The sequence below is a fragment of the Microtus ochrogaster genome, unplaced genomic scaffold, assembly GCF_000317375.1.
Source record: "Microtus ochrogaster isolate Prairie Vole_2 unplaced genomic scaffold, MicOch1.0 UNK69, whole genome shotgun sequence".
NCBI lineage: Eukaryota > Metazoa > Chordata > Mammalia > Rodentia > Cricetidae > Microtus > Microtus ochrogaster.
The window spans coordinates 1,559,360-1,578,743 of NW_004949167.1; the positions used below are offsets into that span (position 1 = coordinate 1,559,360).

Sequence of the window (19,384 nt, forward strand, 5' to 3'; positions counted from 1 at the left end):
CTCTCCCTGCTTCCACTTCTCCAGTCCCTGCCACCAGTACCCTAGCCCAGCTGGTCTAGGAGCAGCCCTCCTAACGCCAACCTGTGTGCTGCTATCCTGCTAGAAACACTTCCCTGGCTCCAAATGCCTGTGAGAAAAGCCTCAGTAGGCTCACGGGTGGGGTTGTACACCCAGCCTCACTCCCATTTGGCTCCTCCAGCTCTTTTCAATCTGTAGCCATGGCCCTGAACTTGAGCCACGCTGAGCTGATGACAGTTCCTCTGCACCGGTGCTCCCATTCTTCCTCTCTGTTGTGTACTCATGCGACACGAGTCTTTCTTTACATCTTCTTACCTGTCCCCCCCACTACTCTGTGACCATCTTGAGGGCATGGACAATCTTAGCCTGCTTTGTATGCACACATTCAGCACAGGGCTTGGCAACACTGGAGGAATTTCCTATCCTGAAAAATCAGTCTTGCACCTCCTGGTTGAAGAAGGGAAAGAACCTACACATAATCACCCTGTGTGTGGCACAATCCACCGATCTTGAACTGATAGCGAAGAAAACACAGTCACAAACCAGCACAAACGGAAGTCCTAGTCTCTGCCTGGTTACCTGAGAGAAGAGCTAATAGCCATGGGCCCTCGCTCACCACTGCCCTCTGACGCCCTGAGACAGCAAGGCTCACTGTGGTAAACTGTGTCCTTCTCGTGGAGAGCAGAGACGAAACTCACCATCATCACTGCCACACTCCTGCAGCACGAGCGGGTGATGGCGCGGGAGCTTGCTTAAGGGCTGGCGGCGACCCTTGGTCTTCTTATTCTCCTCCAGGGAAAGCATGTACTCATCCGCAACCTGAGCAAACAAGGGACATGAGCTCGGTGATGAAACCGGAGGGAGTTATGATGACATACACCTGTAAATCTTACCGCTCGGGAGGCTGAAGTGTGAGGTCAGAGACTAAGGCAGCGTGGGCTACATATGCAGTTCAGCATCTCAAAAACAGGAGGGAGGGAGAGAGGGAGGGAGGGACGGAGGACTGGGGGAAAGGGAAGGGGAGGGGAGTGATATAGGAAAGAAACATAAAACTGAATGAACACAAACACACACACGCACACCGTCTTAGGGCTGGGGAGATGGCTCAATAGTTAAAAGCATTGGCTGATCTTCCAGAGGACCTGGATTCTATTTCTGACACCTACACGGCAGCTCACAACCACCTTAAGCTCCAGTTCCAGGGAATTCAACACCCTCTTCTGTATTCTCAAGTACTGTATACATGTGGTGCCCAGACATATTTAGAGGCTAAACACTCACATGTGTAAAATAAAATAAAAATTTAAAGCGATTCAAAAAACACAACCGGGCGGTGGTGGCGCACGCCTTTAATCCCAGCACTCGGGAAGCAGAGGCAGGTGGATCTCTGTGAGTTCGAGGCCAGCCTGGTCTACAAAGTGAGTTCCATGACAACCAGAGGTACATGAAGAAATCCTGTCTCAAAAAAAAAAAACAAAACAAAAAACAAAGCATAAGCCAGAATGTCAGGTAACTAGTCTGTACTCGTGTATTTTAGAATTTTAGGGCAAAAATCTGTTTATGTCTTGCTTCCTGGCCTTCTCAGAAGATGTCTGAACTAGAGGACAAGCAGGAACCCCCCACACACACACTTTAAGGTCCCTGCTATGAAACATCCGAGGCCATCAGATGGGCGAGCCAAAGTGCCCCTTTCCTTGGGAGGTGAGCATGTGTTACCGTGCATGTACTGGGCAGCAGGGCCATCCACACTGAGAACCTAGAAGACAACAGGATGAGGGCTCCTAGGCCATTGCAAGGCCAGCAGTCCACTCAAGCTCCACCTTCCACCCTGCTGAGATCTGCATTCTCGGCGCCACTGCTGCTAACACCCGAATGAGGTGAGTTTCCTCTTCTCCAAGAAAGAGCACCAGCCAAGGCAGAGCATGTCTGCCCTCTGGCCTAGATGCCAAGGGAAGGTTGATTTGATACCACATTTGCATCATGCCCGAGCAAACATAATTAGGTCTAAGATGTACAGGCCTGACGATTACTCCATGCATTTCTTTTTAATCAACATACTTAAAAGTTGGTTGTACTGACATTATGAGACACAGGCTTGGCAAAACCATTAAGCGAGGAAATGAGGCCTAGCAGTCGGCCACTTTCCAACACTGACTAAACTAATGCCTCAGATCTACAAAGGGGGGGGCACTGCTGGGTCACTTCAGAGGCGTCCTGAGCCCATGGAATACAAAGCATCTCAGAGCTTAACAAAAGCACATGGGATCTCAAGAGAAAACAAATACAAGTTTCTCGACAGGACAGTGTCCTGAGACCATTCACTCGACAGCTGCTGACTGGGCACCTTCCACAAGCAAAGGCCTCTTGGGAATGGAGGAGGTGACAGGGCAGGATCTAGTCTCCTGAGTAGAAGGTGCATGGAACATACAGGAAGGAGGCGAACTACACAGTGCGCCCAAAGCAGCGGTTCTCCAGTGTACAACGGGCACCACGGTGCAGAGCATGCACAGGCCAGACTTAACCCTGTGTCACAGAACAGCAGGTGAGGAAGGCCCTCGACAGCCGACACTGGTACCGTCTCCTCCACCCAAACAGCCTCTCTTTGGTCCGCATGCTTCTTTGGGGGGTTCTGTGTGTTCTGTTTAGTTTGAGATAAACTCTTATGTATCCCAGGCTAGCATTAAACTCCTATGTAGTTGAGGATAACCCTGAATTCCTGCTCTTCCTACCTGCACCTCCTAAGTGTTGGGGTTGCACAGGTACGTTCCACTGTATGCATTGAAGCAGGGCTAGGGAGAGAATCGTGAGTACACTCTACCAACTGAGTCACGTCCCCTGTCCTGTGATTCACAACTTTCAAATGAGTGAGATTTCACCATTTTTAATACTTATTTTGTTTTATGTATATAAGTGCTTGCAGCGCTTGAGACTGGGCACCGCATGCCCACCGGGTACCCAGGTCAGGAGAGAGCATCAGAGCCTCTGGAACTGGAGTTACCGATGGCTGTGAGCCACCATGTGGTTGCTGGGAAATGAGCCTGGTCCTCTACAAAGCAGCCAGTGCTCTTAACCACTGAGCCACCCCTCCAGCACCAGATTTCACTTTTTGGGAGAAATTCTAGTTTAATTTCTTAAAACACTATTTTCCTGTGAATGACCTAATTCTGTGCATTTTTAAATTGCCTATACAGGCAAAATTTCATTATAAATTAAATTTATAATTCATCATAAGATTCACAATATTCTGCTAACTTCCTACTTTGAGCGCATCTCAGTGACAGGCAAGTGGCAGAGACTAGAGAGAAATGCAATGAGAATAAAGAAACCAGACAGAGTAAAGACTCTAGACGGGGGCTGGAGAGATGGCTCAGAGGTTAAGAGCATTGGCTACTCTTCCAGAGGTTCTGAGTTCAATTCCCAGCAACCACATGGTGGTTCACAACTGTCTATAATGAGATCTGGTGCCCTCTTCTGGCCTGCAGGAATAAACAAATCTTTTTTTAAAGAAGGAAGCTAGAATGGATTAGGGGGTGAAAGGCAGCTAAGACTGCTCACCTGGATAAAGACAATGACAACACACAGTTAAACATACAGTGTGCCACAACACGCATCTAGGAGCCTTACTCGTTAATCATGGGATGTGTGGCATTAAGAAATGCAGACCAGAGTTAGAAGAGAAGTCAGCCAGAAACTGTGCACCCGAGACTCCTCAGCATAGGTTCAAAATTAAGACCATGGCTATGTTTTGTGGCACATACTTGTCATTCTACTTGGGAGACTGAGGCAGAAGGATCACTTAAAGCCGCAAGATAGAGGTCAGCCTGGATAATACAGTGAGACTCACATCTCAAATGAAAACCAAAACAGAGCTACAATCATGGGAGCAGCTGCAAACTCTGGTGGAAGGCCAACCGACCGAGGAGCAGGCTTAAGCAGTAGGATAAAGAGAAGGCAGCACAGGAAGGCAACGCAGCCTCGGACAGAGCTGCGAAGGCTCCACAGGAGGTGCTGCAAACAAGTCCCACAGAGCTCGGACTGCTGACAAGAGCAGAGGGAACACAGAACACATGGCCACCGGAATCTCTAGACTTGTGGCCTATTCATCCAGGCAGACAGTAGGAACAGGGAAGAATCTTGTCTCAGCCCACCTTGGAGAGGAACAAGAGAAAGAAAATTAACCTGAGAAGGGAGTGGCCTCTGTGATCTTAGTGGGCCATCTAAGCATGACTACAGCCAGAGGGAAAAGAAGGTAAATGGAGATAGTAAGACCTGCCGCTGGGTGGCAGGGAGACAGAGAGAGGTGAGTTCAAGGCCAGCCTGGTCTACACAGCAAGTTCCAGGACAGTCAGGGCTACACAGAGAAACACTGTCTCAAAAAAAAAAAAAGATATGTAGCAGACAGAGTGTCCACAACCTAACCTATGAACGTGCCATGTTAATATGACAAAGGAGAATTAAGACTGATAACCAGATGACTTAAAAGTAGGGGGATTATCCTAGATTATCCGGGCAGGACCAATATAATCACTAAGGCACATACAGCAACAGCACCAAAGAGGGTCAGGAACCTTGTGCAGAACATTCCAGGCCCCTGCCTGCAATAAACCTGGGTACCAGAGTCTAGAAATTTCTTTTCTTTTTTTTTTTTTATTTTATTTTTCCATGGCAGGGCTTCTGTAGACCAGGTCTGACTGAGATATACCTGCCTCTACCTCCCAAGTACTGGGATTTTAAAGGCTGCACCACCACTCAGTTTAGAAATTTGTCTCCTCCTCTAACAACACGGAGTTGTAGGCACATACTTCCCCGGCTCCTGGAGTGGTGCATGCTCTCTGACGACCTTCCAGTGACTCCCTGTATGCCCGCATGCCCGACATGCCCAGCCGATATGCCCCTTGCTCCCTTCCTTAGCCTACGTCACAAACATGGCGCACAACATGCCCCCGTCTCACTCACAAACACTAAAAATCCTGCAGTTGTCTCTGAATCTCTGTCTTGCACAGATGATGCCCTTGCCACTCCAGGAAATCAAGCCAAGCCTGAGTTGTCTAAGCTGTGCTACCTGTCGGGTCATCCTGTCTCCCAGTCAGGGTTCCCACGTTCCAGAAACTCGGGTGCACTTCTGGCCCCACCCTGTCACCACGGTCAGCTCCACTTTCACCACCTCTCAAACCCAGGTTCCCAAGATGCTTTTTTTCAGAGGTAGGGAAGGGGTTGGTTTTTCGAGATGGGGTTTCTCTGTATAGCTGTGACCATCCTAGAACTCACTCTATAGAGACCAGGTTGGCCTCGAACTCAGAGAGATCCACCTGCTGAGTGCTGGCATGCACCACCACTGAGAACTTTTCTTCTTTAAATCCTTTCATGGAGTAGGATAGGTAAATGTAAGCTGGGTGTGGTGGCACAGTCCTTTAATCTCAGCACTAGGGAGGCAGAGGTAGGGGGATCTCTGTGAGTTCAATGACAGCCTGGTCTACATAGTGAGTTCCAGGCTAGCCAGCGATACATGGTTGAGACCCAAAAGAAAGAGAAATAACAAAGAGAGGGAGGGAGGGAGGGATAGAGGGAGGGGACGGAGGAAGAAGTTCCATGGCATCTGGCTTGAAAGCAATAAAAGCAGAATGAAGCAGGCCAGGCAGGTACATGAGGTCAGATCTGCATGACAAGCACCCTCATGCTCCATCTTTGTACACCTCTGGGTAGATCATGAAGTTCCAGTCTCCAGGCACAGCCTGCAGACCCATCATGCCTGACCTTGGAGTAAGCTATCAACCATGAAGAGAATGGAAAACTCTCCTCTCCCAGACTCTTGCTCGAGTCTCGTTCTGTCTACCTGGTGTATTCCTCCAAACTTCAAGGTTGAGCCGAAAGTCTCCTTCACATCCTGAACTCCTTCAGCCCTGCTAGGCTGCCAGCTCTTCCAATGGGAGCTACAGTGCTCACCATCACCCAGTGCTGAAACCATATGCTCCTCTCTGTCCATATTCATCTCTCAAGGCGTGTTGGAGGTCCTGGAGGGCAGTCCTGGCCCACAGAACACAGGCCCAAATGACTACAAAGGTTAAGTGAGCAGGTGGGTCATTTTTGGAGAACTTAAGCACTCAAAGCTGCCAGCACACACTGACAGAGCATAGTAAGGAATCAGTACGACAGAGAATCCACAAAGAAATGAAAAGGAAGTTGAAAGCACTCGGGCTTTCCAGCAGGACTGAGAGGCTCCTAAAGAGAAGCCTCCCTACCCTGTGGATTATGATGGCAAAGACATCTTTCTTGGCTTCTGTCCATGCCATGGATGCTCAGTATGCATCAGTGAGTTGCAATCTGCCTTCTGCAGGGGGAATACATGCTAGTCTGCAATCTTACCATATGGGAGCTTGGGCAATGCTTTGTTCCTTCCAGGGCCTGCAGACATCCAGGACTGCCTAGCCCTAGGTCATCCATCTATTTGAAAGTAAAAGAGGAGCAGGACCATTTGCCCACAGGTTAAAAAAAGTAACTTTGTTCAATCATATTAACTGATAACAAAATGGCATCTAACCCAATTTCTTTTAATCCATCACTTAATTGCTATCAAATATAGGAAGAAAAAAAGATGGCTAGTATTTATTGGCTAGCTACAGGCTCTCTCCAAAAATAAAAATAAAAATGGCACTAAAAACCTCCAGTAAAATTTACAGTAATAGACTGAACGATGTTCATAAAATATTTAGTATCCATTACATCTTTGATATTTGCTAGCTACTCTTTGGACAGTGATTACCAGGAAGTCAGAATTCCGCAAGCAGAGGACAGACGGGGTGAACTGCTGTGCCACAGCAGGGCAGATTGGCACCCAAGGGCTTGTGAGGAAGAATAACAAGGCGGCAGCTGCATGGGTTAGATGGTTTCCAAGCTGAAAAGCGTTCTCTTGTGGTGCTGCATTGGGGATACAGAGAGCAGTGGTGGGTGCTGCACTAGGGGTACAGAGAGCAGCGGTCAAAACCACAGGAAGGAAGCATGGCGGTTATTAATTCATTAGCCTGCAATCACTATGAGATGCATATAGGAAGTCTACAGAAAATGAGTCCTGACACTCAGAGGAAGTAGTGAGAATTATCTGGGTACTGGAAGACAAGAGGAGTGAGCACCGTGAAATGGCTCAGCGGGGAGGGGCACTACCAGCGAGCCAGACAACCTGTGAGTTTGGAGCTGGGGATCCACACAGTAGAGGAAGAAAGAGAACCAAGTCCCTTCTGTTGTGCGCTCACCTCCACTTGTGTGCCACAGCACACACGTGCCCACAATACGTACAAGTAACCCACAAAATCAATAACTGAAAAAAAATTGTGGTGCTTTTGTCTTGCGAGATGGGTTTGCTGTGTAGCCAGGCTCACAGCCAAAGCAAAAAAAAATTTTTTTAAATAAAAATCAAAGTGTTCCTTTAAAAAAGAAAAAGACAAGAAACATGGGAGATGGTGACAGCTGTGGTCCCAGCACTTAGCAGGCCAGGGCTAGAGGATCTTGAGATCATGGCTACAGTGAGCTCTGGCCAATCTCAGGGCTAGAGGATCTTGAGATCATGGCTACAGTGAGCTCTGGCCAATCTAAGCAACTTAGTGAGAACCTTAGTGAGATTTGTCCTAGTTTTAAAACGAAGGGGTGACGTGTATGAGGCTGAAGCAGGAGTTCAAGGCCTGCCTGGGCTACATCAAACAGCAAGATCCAAGGACCAGTGAGAAGACTCATCAGGTAAAAGCGCTGGCCACACAAACCTGACGACCTGAGTTCCAACCCTATAATCTGCAGGCATCTGTAATCACAACATGCCTAAAGCAAGATGGGAGGCAGCAACACAACTACCCAGAAGTTCTCAGGTCACGTGGCCTGAAGCACAGAGCAGCAGCCAAAGAACCTACCCAAGTGGAAGTCAAGAACAGACTCCTCAAAGTTGTGCTCTGACCCCCACACATGTCGGTATGTAGTTACCCACACATCACATACATACACACACATGCAACACTCTCCTCCCAAATAAATCCTGGGAAAAAATTCACAATCCTATCAGAAAGAACAAAGCGGTAGAGATGTCTCCGAAGCCAAGAGCATGACCGCTGCTAGGGTGGACCAAACTCAGTCCCCAGCTCCAGGGCATGACTGCTGCTAGGGTGGACCAAACTCAGTCCCCAGCTCCAAGGCATGACCGCTGCTAGGGTGGACCAAATTCAGTCCCCAGCTCCAGGGCATGACCACTGCTAGGGTGGACCAAATTCAGACCCCAGCTCCAGGTCAGGCTGTTCACTCCCCTGTGCCCAGTTCCAAGGCAACCCAACACCTCTGGCCTCTCACTTGTACAAAAACCACAAAGATCACACACATACACACAATTTAAAATAAATTATTTTTTTTAAAGGATAAGGGACAAAAGGCAACACTAGGGAAACCTGGACCATATATGGAAGATCAAAAAACATGGCCCACATGCAACGGTGACAGCAAAGTCAGGGAGCATTCCTCCTATTTTTCAAAGACATCCAGGCCAATGAGTTACTTAATATGAAGAACAGAAAGTCAGGTGGTCTCTGTGAGTTCAAGGTCAGGCAAGGCTGCCCAGTGAGCTCTTACTCTAACAAGTTTAGGGGAAGGAATGCAGTCACTCAGGTATCCACAGCACACATGTGGAGGTCAGAAACAACTTCAGCAGGTGGACCTCTCCTTCTACTAGGTGGGCTCAAAAGCAGAATTCAGGCCATTAGGCCTGGTGGCAGGCACCTTTACCTATTAACCCAGCTCACCAGGCCCTTTTTATTGTTTTTGTAAGACGGGGTCTAATATAGCCCAAGCTGGTCTCAAATGCATCTCGCAGCTAAGGATGACCATGAAGGCCTGCTCCTACCTCCACCTCCCTGTGCTGGGGCTACAGGTAAAACTCGCCACCCTTTACCCTGACTGTAATCTGGACCACGGCAGCTGTGAGGCCCAGCCTGCTGCCCTTGACTCCGACTGTTATCTGGACCATACCAGCTGTGAGGCCAGGGAATGAGGTGAATCAGCTACAGCCAATAGGAATCCTCTCAGCATGGCCGACCTGCCAGGAACCACAATATTCAAAGGAAGAAAACAGAGGTTCTGGTAACAGTGGGTACTAGGAGGAGGCCTGAACAAACACATCCACATACGGCTTTGGGAACTCGTCCTGGTCTCCAGAAGGAAGATCTAGCAATGATTCCACAGAGGAATGAAAACGCCTAAAAAGAAAATGCCCCTGGATATCAGGGTGAGAAAGGCCACTGTGGTGGTCTGAGTGGTCAAAAGGGAGTGGAGATATTTGAAAGGATTGGGGGTGAGACCTGGAGGAAGTATGTCACTGGAAATAGGCTTTGAGGTTTCCATGTTAAACCCAGCTGTCTCCCAGTCTGCCTGCAGATCAGGATGAAGCTCAACTATTTTCCAACACCATATCTGCCACAGCTATTGCCATGCTTCCTGTCGTGACAGAGGATCAAATCTCTGGAACTGTAAGAAAGTCCCAATTAAATGCGTTCTTTCGTAAGTATTTAAAAGAGTTGCCTTGGTCACGGTGTCTCTTCACGCACTAAACAGTGACTAAGATGCCACCTAGTCTCAAATCCCAAACATCTGGGCTGCAACCATGACATTCAAACCTTCCTGCTCTAGGCAAGGAGTCAGAGGAAGGGCTCCCAGCACATCAGCACATCCGACCAAGCTTAGGATTTGCACTGCACTGTCCCTGATGCTGCGGCTGAGATGGGGTCCTCTGGATCAGCAGTCAAACACAGCACAGAGGAAAGGGAAGACAGGGAACATCACCTGGCATTCTGACACAATCAATTCAGGCAGCAGATGCAAGACGGGACAGAGGGAGCCTCTCACACAGCTGCAGCACCTGCACCCTCACAGGCCCCTCCTCCACAGGATGCCTTGCAGGGCAGTGGCCTCCCACACCACTGCAGAGCCTGTACCTCTGCCAGCTCCTGCTCACTGATGCTTCGTGGGGCGCTGCGCTTCTTCTTCACACTCGGCTCTCCTGTGGCGGTCCGGCCATCCCCTCTGGCATAGCTGTGCACAGTGAGAACTCCTGTTGTCTCCTGGCCTTGGCAAGAGACAGACTCGCTGGTTTCAGAATCTGAAGAAACTGAATCCTGAGATGAACTGGAGCCCAGGCTGGAAGAGGGTTTCTTTTTGGAACCCGAGAAGACAATGCGTCCTCCCATGGATGCAGGATTCACAGAGAGGTCCAGCGCGGCTGCTTCAGGCTCGTCCTCCTCATCCTCCTCTTCCAGTTTGACATTCTTCAGCTCTTCAAATTTGACTTCAGTGGGGTCAGAGTAATCTGAAACACAGGTGCACATCAGGCAGAGCCAGCGTCCTTGTTGAAAGCAGGACGGCAAAGTCTAACAACCGACCAGCCACCGTGAGGCCAGGGACTCAAACCCAAGTCCTGGCTGTAAGTTACTACAACTCACACATGGTAGGGCTATGAGCAAGGGCTGCTGCTGTTCCTTACCAGGCCTGTGGGCACAGCAGAAGCCCAGCTGCAAAAGTGCAAAGAAACCTGCTAAGAGCCAGCCGTATTCCAAAGCGCGCGCACACACACACACACACACACACACACACACGGATAGACAGGAGAGCTCATATATACATAAAGCACATGCAATAATAAACAAACCTTTGTTATTGTTCTTCCCCACCCACCCCCCATTTTTTGAGACAGATTCTCACTGTGTAGTCCTGGCTGTCCTGGAACTCGATATGTAAACTAGGCTGGCCTCAAACTCTCAAAAGATCCACCTGCCCCTGCCACTCAACTGCTACAATTACTTGGCCCCATAACTAAAGTTTTAAATAATAGATAGAAATAAAACGGAGCATCCTTATGGTATCCCACCTCTCTTATCCAGCCTGGCCACACACGGCATCCGTCCTTCCAACCCATATCAAATTCGGAGGAAAGCACCAAGGGCTCCCAGAGACAGAGCTTCCCATCACCAGGGCTGGCCTGGCTCTTCCTCACGGAGATGCCCTGGCCACACCTGCCCACCTCATATTGCTAAAATCAACTTCACGGAAGCCTTTGGTCTTTGCTGTTTCCTTGAGCCTTGTCCTCTCTGTCTGGCTAAACTACGTGCCCCTAAGCAAAATGCTTCTCACATTCCAGTACAAGCCTGCTCACAACCTGACGCTCACAGACCTGACTTTCACGTTTCACTGACCCTGCAACTCAATCCAACACTGACCCTCCAACAGACAGGTGTCAGTTAGGGCTGTGGATAAACCAGCACTGTCAGCTCACCTGGAAAAGGAAGGCCATCCTCAACTTGCCGCACGGAGCTGTGGGTGGGTCTCACCGGGGCGAGGGTGGCCTGGCACTCCGTCAGCTCATATTGTCCAGAACTCAGCTCTTCCTTGGGGAAGAGCTCACTCTGGCTCACCTCCTGTGGTATTTCAAGACAGACTCGGTGTCGCTTTGTCCCTATTCGGTGCTTGGCCAGGCTGCAAGAGAAGGCAAACCTTCTAGAGCCCCTATGTTCACCCATTCCCCCAACGCATTCACACATACCGACACACAATCCAAAGCCCAGCCCCGTCCATCAGCTGGATAGTGTAGACACTACTGCCCACCTTGGACACCTACTATGAGGACCGAGATGGGGCATGCAGAATACCTGGTGGGCTACCTGGCCTAGACCAGGCAGCCCCACAATGTCCCTCCCATCTTTCCCATATGTGCACAGTCCTCTAGCTCAGACCCCAATAAGAGATGTCACTCCTTATTCCCGAGCTGGTGACTCTAGCGCCTACCACCGTGTTTCTTTCAAAAGATACTTAGGGGACACTGAGGAGAACTGCCTCTGGGCACAGCCCAGGCTCACTACCCTCATTCCTTAGCAAAGACCACAAGGAAGCTCTGGGGTCATCAGCGCTATGGCTTCCAAAGCCTTTTCAAGACCTGCCTGTATGCAGTGCAAACGGCACAGAATACTCAAACTGTGGCGGCCGCCTCCTTCTCCCACGCCCACCCACAAGCCTGCCCAGTACCTTCTCTTCACATCTCCCTCCTCTCCCTGCTCGACCCCTTCCATGTCCTCCTCTGGGCACTCCTCATCCCCAGTTCTTGGGGACAGTCCACTGTCCTTCAGAAACTCGGCAGCTTCTGGAGTGGGCAGAGTGTGGTCGATAATGGTGTTGTCCTTCCCAGCTTTCCAGAGTTTGTAGCGCTCGGGCTGGAACCTCCTCACAAACACGTCCATGGAGATCTTCACCATGTCCTTTCTGCAGGAGCACTGCCAAAGGAGCGCAAGAGTGAGGCCGCCTGTGGGCACTACCTCTCCCTCCCGCCTCCACCCTCTATGCAGATTAAAGCATTAGGAGGTTCGAAACCACACTGCTGGGGGCAGGATAGGACCAAATACATTTTTTTTTTTTTCTGATTTTTTTGAGACAGGGTTTTGCTACAGCTTTGGAGCCTGTCCTGGAAACTAGCTCTTGTAGACCAGACTGGCCTTGAGCTCAGAGATCCACCTGCCTCTGCTTCCCAAGTGCCGGGATTAAAGGCGTGTGTCACTACCACCTGGCTATTTTTTTTTAATTAAAGGGAAAAAAGCCACAAATGGTGACATACACACATATAAACAAAGCACAGGAGACTGAGGCAAGAGTTTGAAGCTAGCCTGGGCTACAATGGGAGTTCAGGGCTAAAGAGTGAAACAAACAAAAAAAGCCTTCATGGACACACAGTGCTGACACTCCCACATATTCCCAGCAACTGTTCCAGCTGCCAACAGCTCAAAATAAAAACGTTTTGAGAAGAATTTCCTCAATCAGTCATTTTTGGCCATGGTGTTACAGAAGTCAAGGCTTACCAGCACAGCTTGCTTGCCGTACTCGATCCACCGACGGGTAGCAAAATTGGTAGACTCGGCACAGTTGAAGCCATGGTTGAAGCCAGCATGGTAACCATAAGGGAAAGTGATCATAAACTCGCCAGCTTCTTGGGTCACCTGAACAAAAGCAGATTTGGAGCAGCCACCACACATGGCAGAGGCCAGAACTGGGCTCCTGCGTGTTTCTTTGCTACCACTAAGCCAATCAACCAAGGATACGTCAACACTGCCAGGTCTTGAACGGCATGCATGTGAAGAGCCTAACTAACCATTCCTCCCAGTTAATGCCGTGTGTGAAAGCTGCCGCCCGCAGCAGCAGGACAGCACCACCCTAGAGATGGGAACAGGATGGAGTGAAACTCCGCCCAACAAAGATGAGAGGGCGCTTCTGAGCCAGCCCGTGGCCCTCTCTGAAGAGAACAGGCGGCTCACCTTGTCGAAGGGAATGCCGTACTTCTTCAGCATTAACGGGGAAATCAGGGTCATCTTGTGCCGCAGAAAGGCCTCACAGCTCTGAGCGCTTCCTGGGAAAAAGCCTGTTGGAGAGGAAGGTGGGTTTGAGTTAAGAGGAGGCTCTGCCCAAGCTTGGGATCCTGAAGTCACTGCGTCTGCAGATCTCAGGAATGATAAGGACAGCCATCAGAGTGAGTGGTGGGCGAGGGGCTACAGTGCTGGCTCAGCAGTTAAAAGCACTCACTGCTCTTACAGAGCAGAGTTGGGTTCCCAACACCCACGGCGGACAGCTCACAAACACCTATAACTCCAGCTCTAAGGACTCCCACACCCTCTTCTGGGGTCCACAAATGGTACTCGAACAGATATACAGCACACTCAAGCATGAATATTAAAATTATAGTGAACAAACAAAAACAAAAAATTGGGGGTGGGGGTTGTGACTGTGTAGCCAGGGACTTGCAGAGATCAGTCTGCCTCTACTGGGATTGAAGGCATGAGCCACCATGCCTGGACAAATAAATAAATAAATAGGGAAAAAAAGGAAGCAAGAAAAAAAAGTGGTGCTAATGCTGCACCAGTTCCAAATGGAGCGAGCCCTGTGGGGAGCCCCGCCCTCCCAGGTGGAGGGTACCTGGGTAATCAGACTCTGCAGCTCTCAGATACTCAAGCCACCTTAGTTCACAGAGCTGAGAGCTACTTCCGAGCTTCTCCAGGCCCTGAAGACTGAGACAGCACCCCCAGTCTCCCGAAGGTAGCACAGCATATCTACAGTTTGATTACTCAGGATCTCTCTCTCTCACACACACACACACACCCACACATACACCTAAACACAACACAATTTGGGCTTTCACACTGGGAAGGAACTTGGGGAGGAGAATCTGACCAAGTCACCTCCTGGTTGAGGTTGGGGGAGATGAAGACACAGTGAGTAGGAAAAGGACCGAGAACTCCTCAGACAGACTGGGAAAGGCTCAGACTGGCCTGTCCACTAAGGTGGATCTGGGAGCTGAGCTCACACACCCCACCCCACCGTAGGCCTGCAAAAGGTCACAGGTCATCTGAAAACAGAGAAGGGATGCTTCAGGGCAGGGAGCTAGACTGGAGAAGGCTGATCCTGTATCTGGAGGGGATGCAGTACCTTTGGCAAGACGTTCCAGGCGTTTCCCATGCTCAGGTGGAACAGAATACCTGCAATCACATGATAGCATCAGACACTAGCAGAAGACAAGGGAAGGAGGTGAGGGACTTGCTCTCATTCACAAAAACCTCGAAGGAAACACAAGATCCTGAGGGTTCCCAGTCCAAAGAAACAAACAAATGTTTGAGGTTGATGGGTATGCCAAACACCCAGCCTGACTGCTATCCATCGCGTACATGTACTGAAATATGCCACTATGGCCCATAAATATGTACAATCACTATGTGCCAGCTAAAAATAGGGGAGGTTGAGACAAGAACTCACTACGCAGCCCTGTCTAGCCTGGAACTCGATATGTAGATCATGCTAGCCTCAAATTCAGAGACCTGCCAGTCTCTGTCTCCCTAGTACTGGATTAGAGGTGAGTTCCACCAAACTGGACTTCTAAGCACACGTAGCCTCTGTCAATCCAAGAGCTTGGAGCGTGCAAGTCAAGCCTGTGTCCCCCATTCCCGCTGCTATGCCGACCTCCTCCATTCCACCCAGCTCTGCCCTCTTTCTTTCCAGGCCTCGGCCTAGGTCTCGTATTCTAAAGCCTTCTCTGTCCCCAGCCGGCCTGCGTGTCCTCCTGGGGACCTTCCTGGGGGCTTTTCCTTCACCGCCCTGTCTGTCACGTTTCTGCTTCGGTGTGTTCTGCCTAGGCTATCGCAGGCTGAGGACCTCCCACAAGCAGCACTGCTGTCACTGGCCGAGCCTCCACTAAAAGGCCGAGAGTGAGAGACACGCCAGCACACAGGACACGGAGCCAGTTAGTGTCCCCCTAAGACGAGGAAAGCAGGAACATGCTCAGCCACAGCTTCATTTGCTGCACACCAAATCCCTTTTCCATCAGCAAGGAAATCTTCCAAACATGCGAAGGGTAAATTTAACAAATTCCCCAGGAACTGGACACAGTGGTGCACGCCTTGGATCCCACGATCTTGGAAGGCAGAAGCAGGTGAATCTTTTGAGTTCAAGGCCAGACTGATCTACAGAGTTCCAGGACAACCATGGCTATGCTACATAAAAAAACTGTCTCAAAAAGCAAAAAAAAAAAAAAAAAATTCGGGGGCTGGAGAGATGGCTCAGAGGTTAAGAGCATTGTCTGCTCTTCCAGAAGACCCGGGTTCAATTCCCAGCACCCACATGGAAGCTCACAACTGTAACTCCAGTTCCAACACCCATGGCAAAACACCAATGCACAGGGCTGGAGAGATGGCTCAGTGGTTAAGAGTACTGTCTGCTTTTCCAGAGGACCTGGGTTCAATTCCCAGCACCCACATGGAAGCTCACAACTGTCTGAAGATCCAGTTGCAGGGGATCTGACACCTTCACACCAATGCACATAAAATAAAGTTTATTAAATGAATCTAAAAAATATTTTTAAAAAAACACCAACGCACATAAAATAAACAAATAAATTCTATTAAAAAAGAAAAGTCAGCAGGCCTGTGCTAATGGAAGGAGGCCCTAACTACAGGCTGATTTTACCAAGACTTGGGCTCTCCGAAATGCAGGTAATTGATGCTGTACAAATCCATGTCTTCTGTATGCCAGGCGAACGATGTCTTCCACATGCCAAAGTACAGGTATGGGGTGTTCACGCCCTCAATGGTAATGCCACTCTCCTTTTCCACCAGGTCCAGGATGGTCTTCAGCCGGCCGATATTCCACTCATCAACATGCTGCCGAGGAAAGAGCAGCCAGGACACACATTTAAATGTAGGAGCCTCGGGGGAGCTGTCACTGCTGACTAAAACGTGGGGACCTCGGGAGAGCTGTCACTGCTGACTAAAATGTGGGGGCCTCGGGTGAGCTGTCACAGCTGACTAAAATGTGGCACATCAGAACCACCACATCCGAAATAGATAGATAGCCAGGCATGGAAGCGCACACCTTTAATCCGTGCACTCAAGAGGCAGAGGCAGGGGGATCTCTATGAGTCTGAGACCAGCCTGGTCTACATAGCAAGTTCTAGGCAGCCAGGTATACATAGTTAGACCCTGTCTAGAAAAAAAGGGGGTGGGGAGAAGGAAGGATGATGGATAGGCGGATGGATGGAAGGTTTGTAGGTAAAATTAAAAAACAAAAGACAGAAGTTGAAAAAAAAATGAAGTAAAATTTAAAAATAGTTAAGTGCCAGCAAAAAGGCCATCAAGCCTGATGGCCTGAGTCAATGCTCAGAACCCACACTGTGGAGAGAACCGAGCTGCTCTCAAAGTCGCCCTGACCACATCCTTTCCCTACATCCTATGGGCATCTCGGAGCCCCTCTTCTAGGCCGGTTCTGGATTGCTGTGCCCTGCAGCCATCACCTTCTCCGCTCTCCACCCCCATGTGTCCTTCCATGTGCACCTTGGCACCCACTTCCCTCTGGACCTGTCCCTTCACCATCTTGTCACCTGCCACAAGTGACGCCCCACCATCCACGCTGACATCAACAAACTTGGTATTAAAGTCGATCTGAGATAATCCCTGAAAAGCATTATAGGCTTTTTCATTCTCCCAAAGACAGACCCAAACAGTCCCCCTTCTACCATAGTAAGGCAATTTGTTAGCCCAAAAAAGCACTACACACCAAGCCAGGAAAAGCGGTTAAAATAGCTCCTATTGCAGAATCTCACCGGAGAGTTCTGAGATCCAAATATACTTCTCCTTTTCCGTCCCCACCTTTTCATTTGATTAGTCAGAGCTTCTTCCTGCAGAAACCACACTGCTCCCTCTCCCAAAGCCTCATTTTCTATGATCTACCCCCCTTTCAAGAACTCATCAGCTACCACCCACAGACTATGCACAAGTCTTGAAAAGGACACCACAGCACCCAATTCACATGCAGAGTGCGAGACTTCAAAATTCAGTCACGTGCAGACCTGCAAGGAGGATCAGAGGACAGCAAGACAGTGGAGGAGCATTGGCCTGTTCATCTGCCCTTTCACCAGCAGCGAAGCACCTACTGTGTGCCCGTCAGGGTACCTACTGTGTGCCCGGCAAACACTATAGGGGGTCTTCGTGGTCTCACCTTTTCATAGAGAGTACCATTCACATCTGCACCGTAGATGGGAGGATTGAATGTGAGGTTTTTCCAGTATTTACGCTCAAGTTCTTCAAATTCACTATATCGTGGGGTACAGTACCTTTCAAAAATAAAATAAAGATGTTAATCACTTACAGATGTGGTGGTTTGAATGAGGATGGCCCCATATTTGAATAGTTGGCCCCAGTTGGTAGAACTGGGAAGGATTATAAAGTATGGCCTTACTGGAGGAAGTGTGTCCCTGGGGGGCAGCTTGGGAGCCTCCAGAGCCTCTGTCCATTCCCCAGTGTGCTCTCTGACCCCTCTTGTCATCTGAAATGTCCATTCCCAGCTGTCCCTGCCACACGCCTTCGCTCTGCCACCCTGAACTCTAACCCTCTGAAACCATAAGCCCAATTAAACACCTCTTTAATAAGATGTCTGGTCACAGTGCTTTATCACAGCGACAGAAAGGTAACCAGGACAGGGAGGATAAGGTTATCAGGTATTATCAACTGTAAGATACAAGCCACTAGTCCAGGGTCATTTCAAAAGAACAACACACAAGACTCGGAACACGTCTCAGTTGGTCCCGGCGTTTGCCTAGCAAACACAAAGCTCTGCTTAAAACTAGGCGTGGTGGCACACGCCTGCAACCTCTTGAAGAATCAAAACAAGGTCATCCTGTTCAGGAGACACCAACTCATTAAAAAAAAAAAAAACAAACAAACAAACAAAACAAAAAAAAAAAAACAACTGGGCTGAAGAGAAGGCTCAGCAGTTAAGAACAAGTACTACTGCTGGGTGGTGGTGGCGCACGCCTTCTTCCCAGCACCCGGGAAGCAAAGGCAGGTCCGTGAGGTCAAGTTCGAGACCATCCTGGTCTATACAGAGCTAGTTCCAGGACAGGCTCCAAAGCTACAGAGAAACCTTGTCTCGAAAAACCAAAATAGAAAAGAAAAACCAAAAAGCAATCGTCAAGGCAAGCAAGATGAGTAGTTAAGAGCACTGGCTGCTCCTCCTTTGGCTCCCAGCACCACATGGTGGCCCACAGCCCTCTCTAACTCAGCTTCCATGGAATCTGACGCCCTCTTCTGGCTTTGGCTACTACTTGGTAAACAAGCAAACATGCCTGCAAACACCCTTATATATAAAATAATAAGTTTAAAATTTAAAATCATATTTCTCCCTTTCTCCCCACTTTTCTTTAATAGATCTATATTTGTTCTGCTTTATAAAACAAACAAGCAAACAATCTTGGCCTTCTAAGCCCTAAAGCAGCCCCATTTGCACACTCAGGAGATCAGATAGAATCACCATGTGAGTCAGAGCCAGCCTGGGTTACCTGGGTTACAGTGAACTCCAGGCAGATCTAACACACAGCATTTCCCTCTGGAGGCCCTGGACAGGAGGAAGCTGGGGGAAGGTCACAGGCACAGATGAGGACCCACTCTCCCTTAGGAACACAATATCCTCACCCTCTGGAGAGGGTGCTGCACCCTGCAGATTCTGGAGTGACGCAAGAGGATGAGCTTACAAACACAAAAACCAAAGACAAAAATCCAGCCACACCCCACACCAACCCAGCCCTCCGGGATATAGCGAGCGGCAGCGTGGATGCACCAACAGCAAGGAAACTGCTCCTAACAGCTCACCCTTGCTGCTGTCTTTCCAGCATCCTCTAGGGAGTCTAACCCGCAACAGATAACGGGGGCACTGAAAACAGTACTCAAGAAAATTACTTACCGACGACAGAAATAAGGGACAAAAAGCTTTTAATATATTAGGGTAGAGGGTGGGAATGTAGCTCAGTGGTGAAAAGCTTGCGTGAGAG

At 49.3% G+C, this 19,384-nt stretch overlaps 1 protein-coding gene across 3 annotated transcripts in view; it reads right to left on the reverse strand.

Annotated features, from left to right (window-relative positions):
• The window catches only part of Kdm4a (lysine demethylase 4A), a 45,028-nt gene that overhangs the window by 15,724 nt on the left and 9,920 nt on the right, over positions 1 to 19,384 (reverse strand). For all 3 annotated transcript variants that reach the window (XM_005370057.3, XM_026777489.1, XM_013354803.2), the window contains exons 4-12: positions 17,557 to 17,671; positions 16,030 to 16,223; positions 14,500 to 14,549; positions 13,335 to 13,438; positions 12,882 to 13,019; positions 12,058 to 12,302; positions 11,312 to 11,511; positions 9,978 to 10,348; positions 717 to 837 (exon numbers count right to left, since the gene is read on the reverse strand). In XM_005370057.3, the coding sequence (XP_005370114.1) occupies positions 717 to 837; positions 9,978 to 10,348; positions 11,312 to 11,511; positions 12,058 to 12,302; positions 12,882 to 13,019; positions 13,335 to 13,438; positions 14,500 to 14,549; positions 16,030 to 16,223; positions 17,557 to 17,671 (1,538 nt within the window). The remainder of the gene's footprint in view (positions 1 to 716; positions 838 to 9,977; positions 10,349 to 11,311; positions 11,512 to 12,057; positions 12,303 to 12,881; positions 13,020 to 13,334; positions 13,439 to 14,499; positions 14,550 to 16,029; positions 16,224 to 17,556; positions 17,672 to 19,384) is intronic.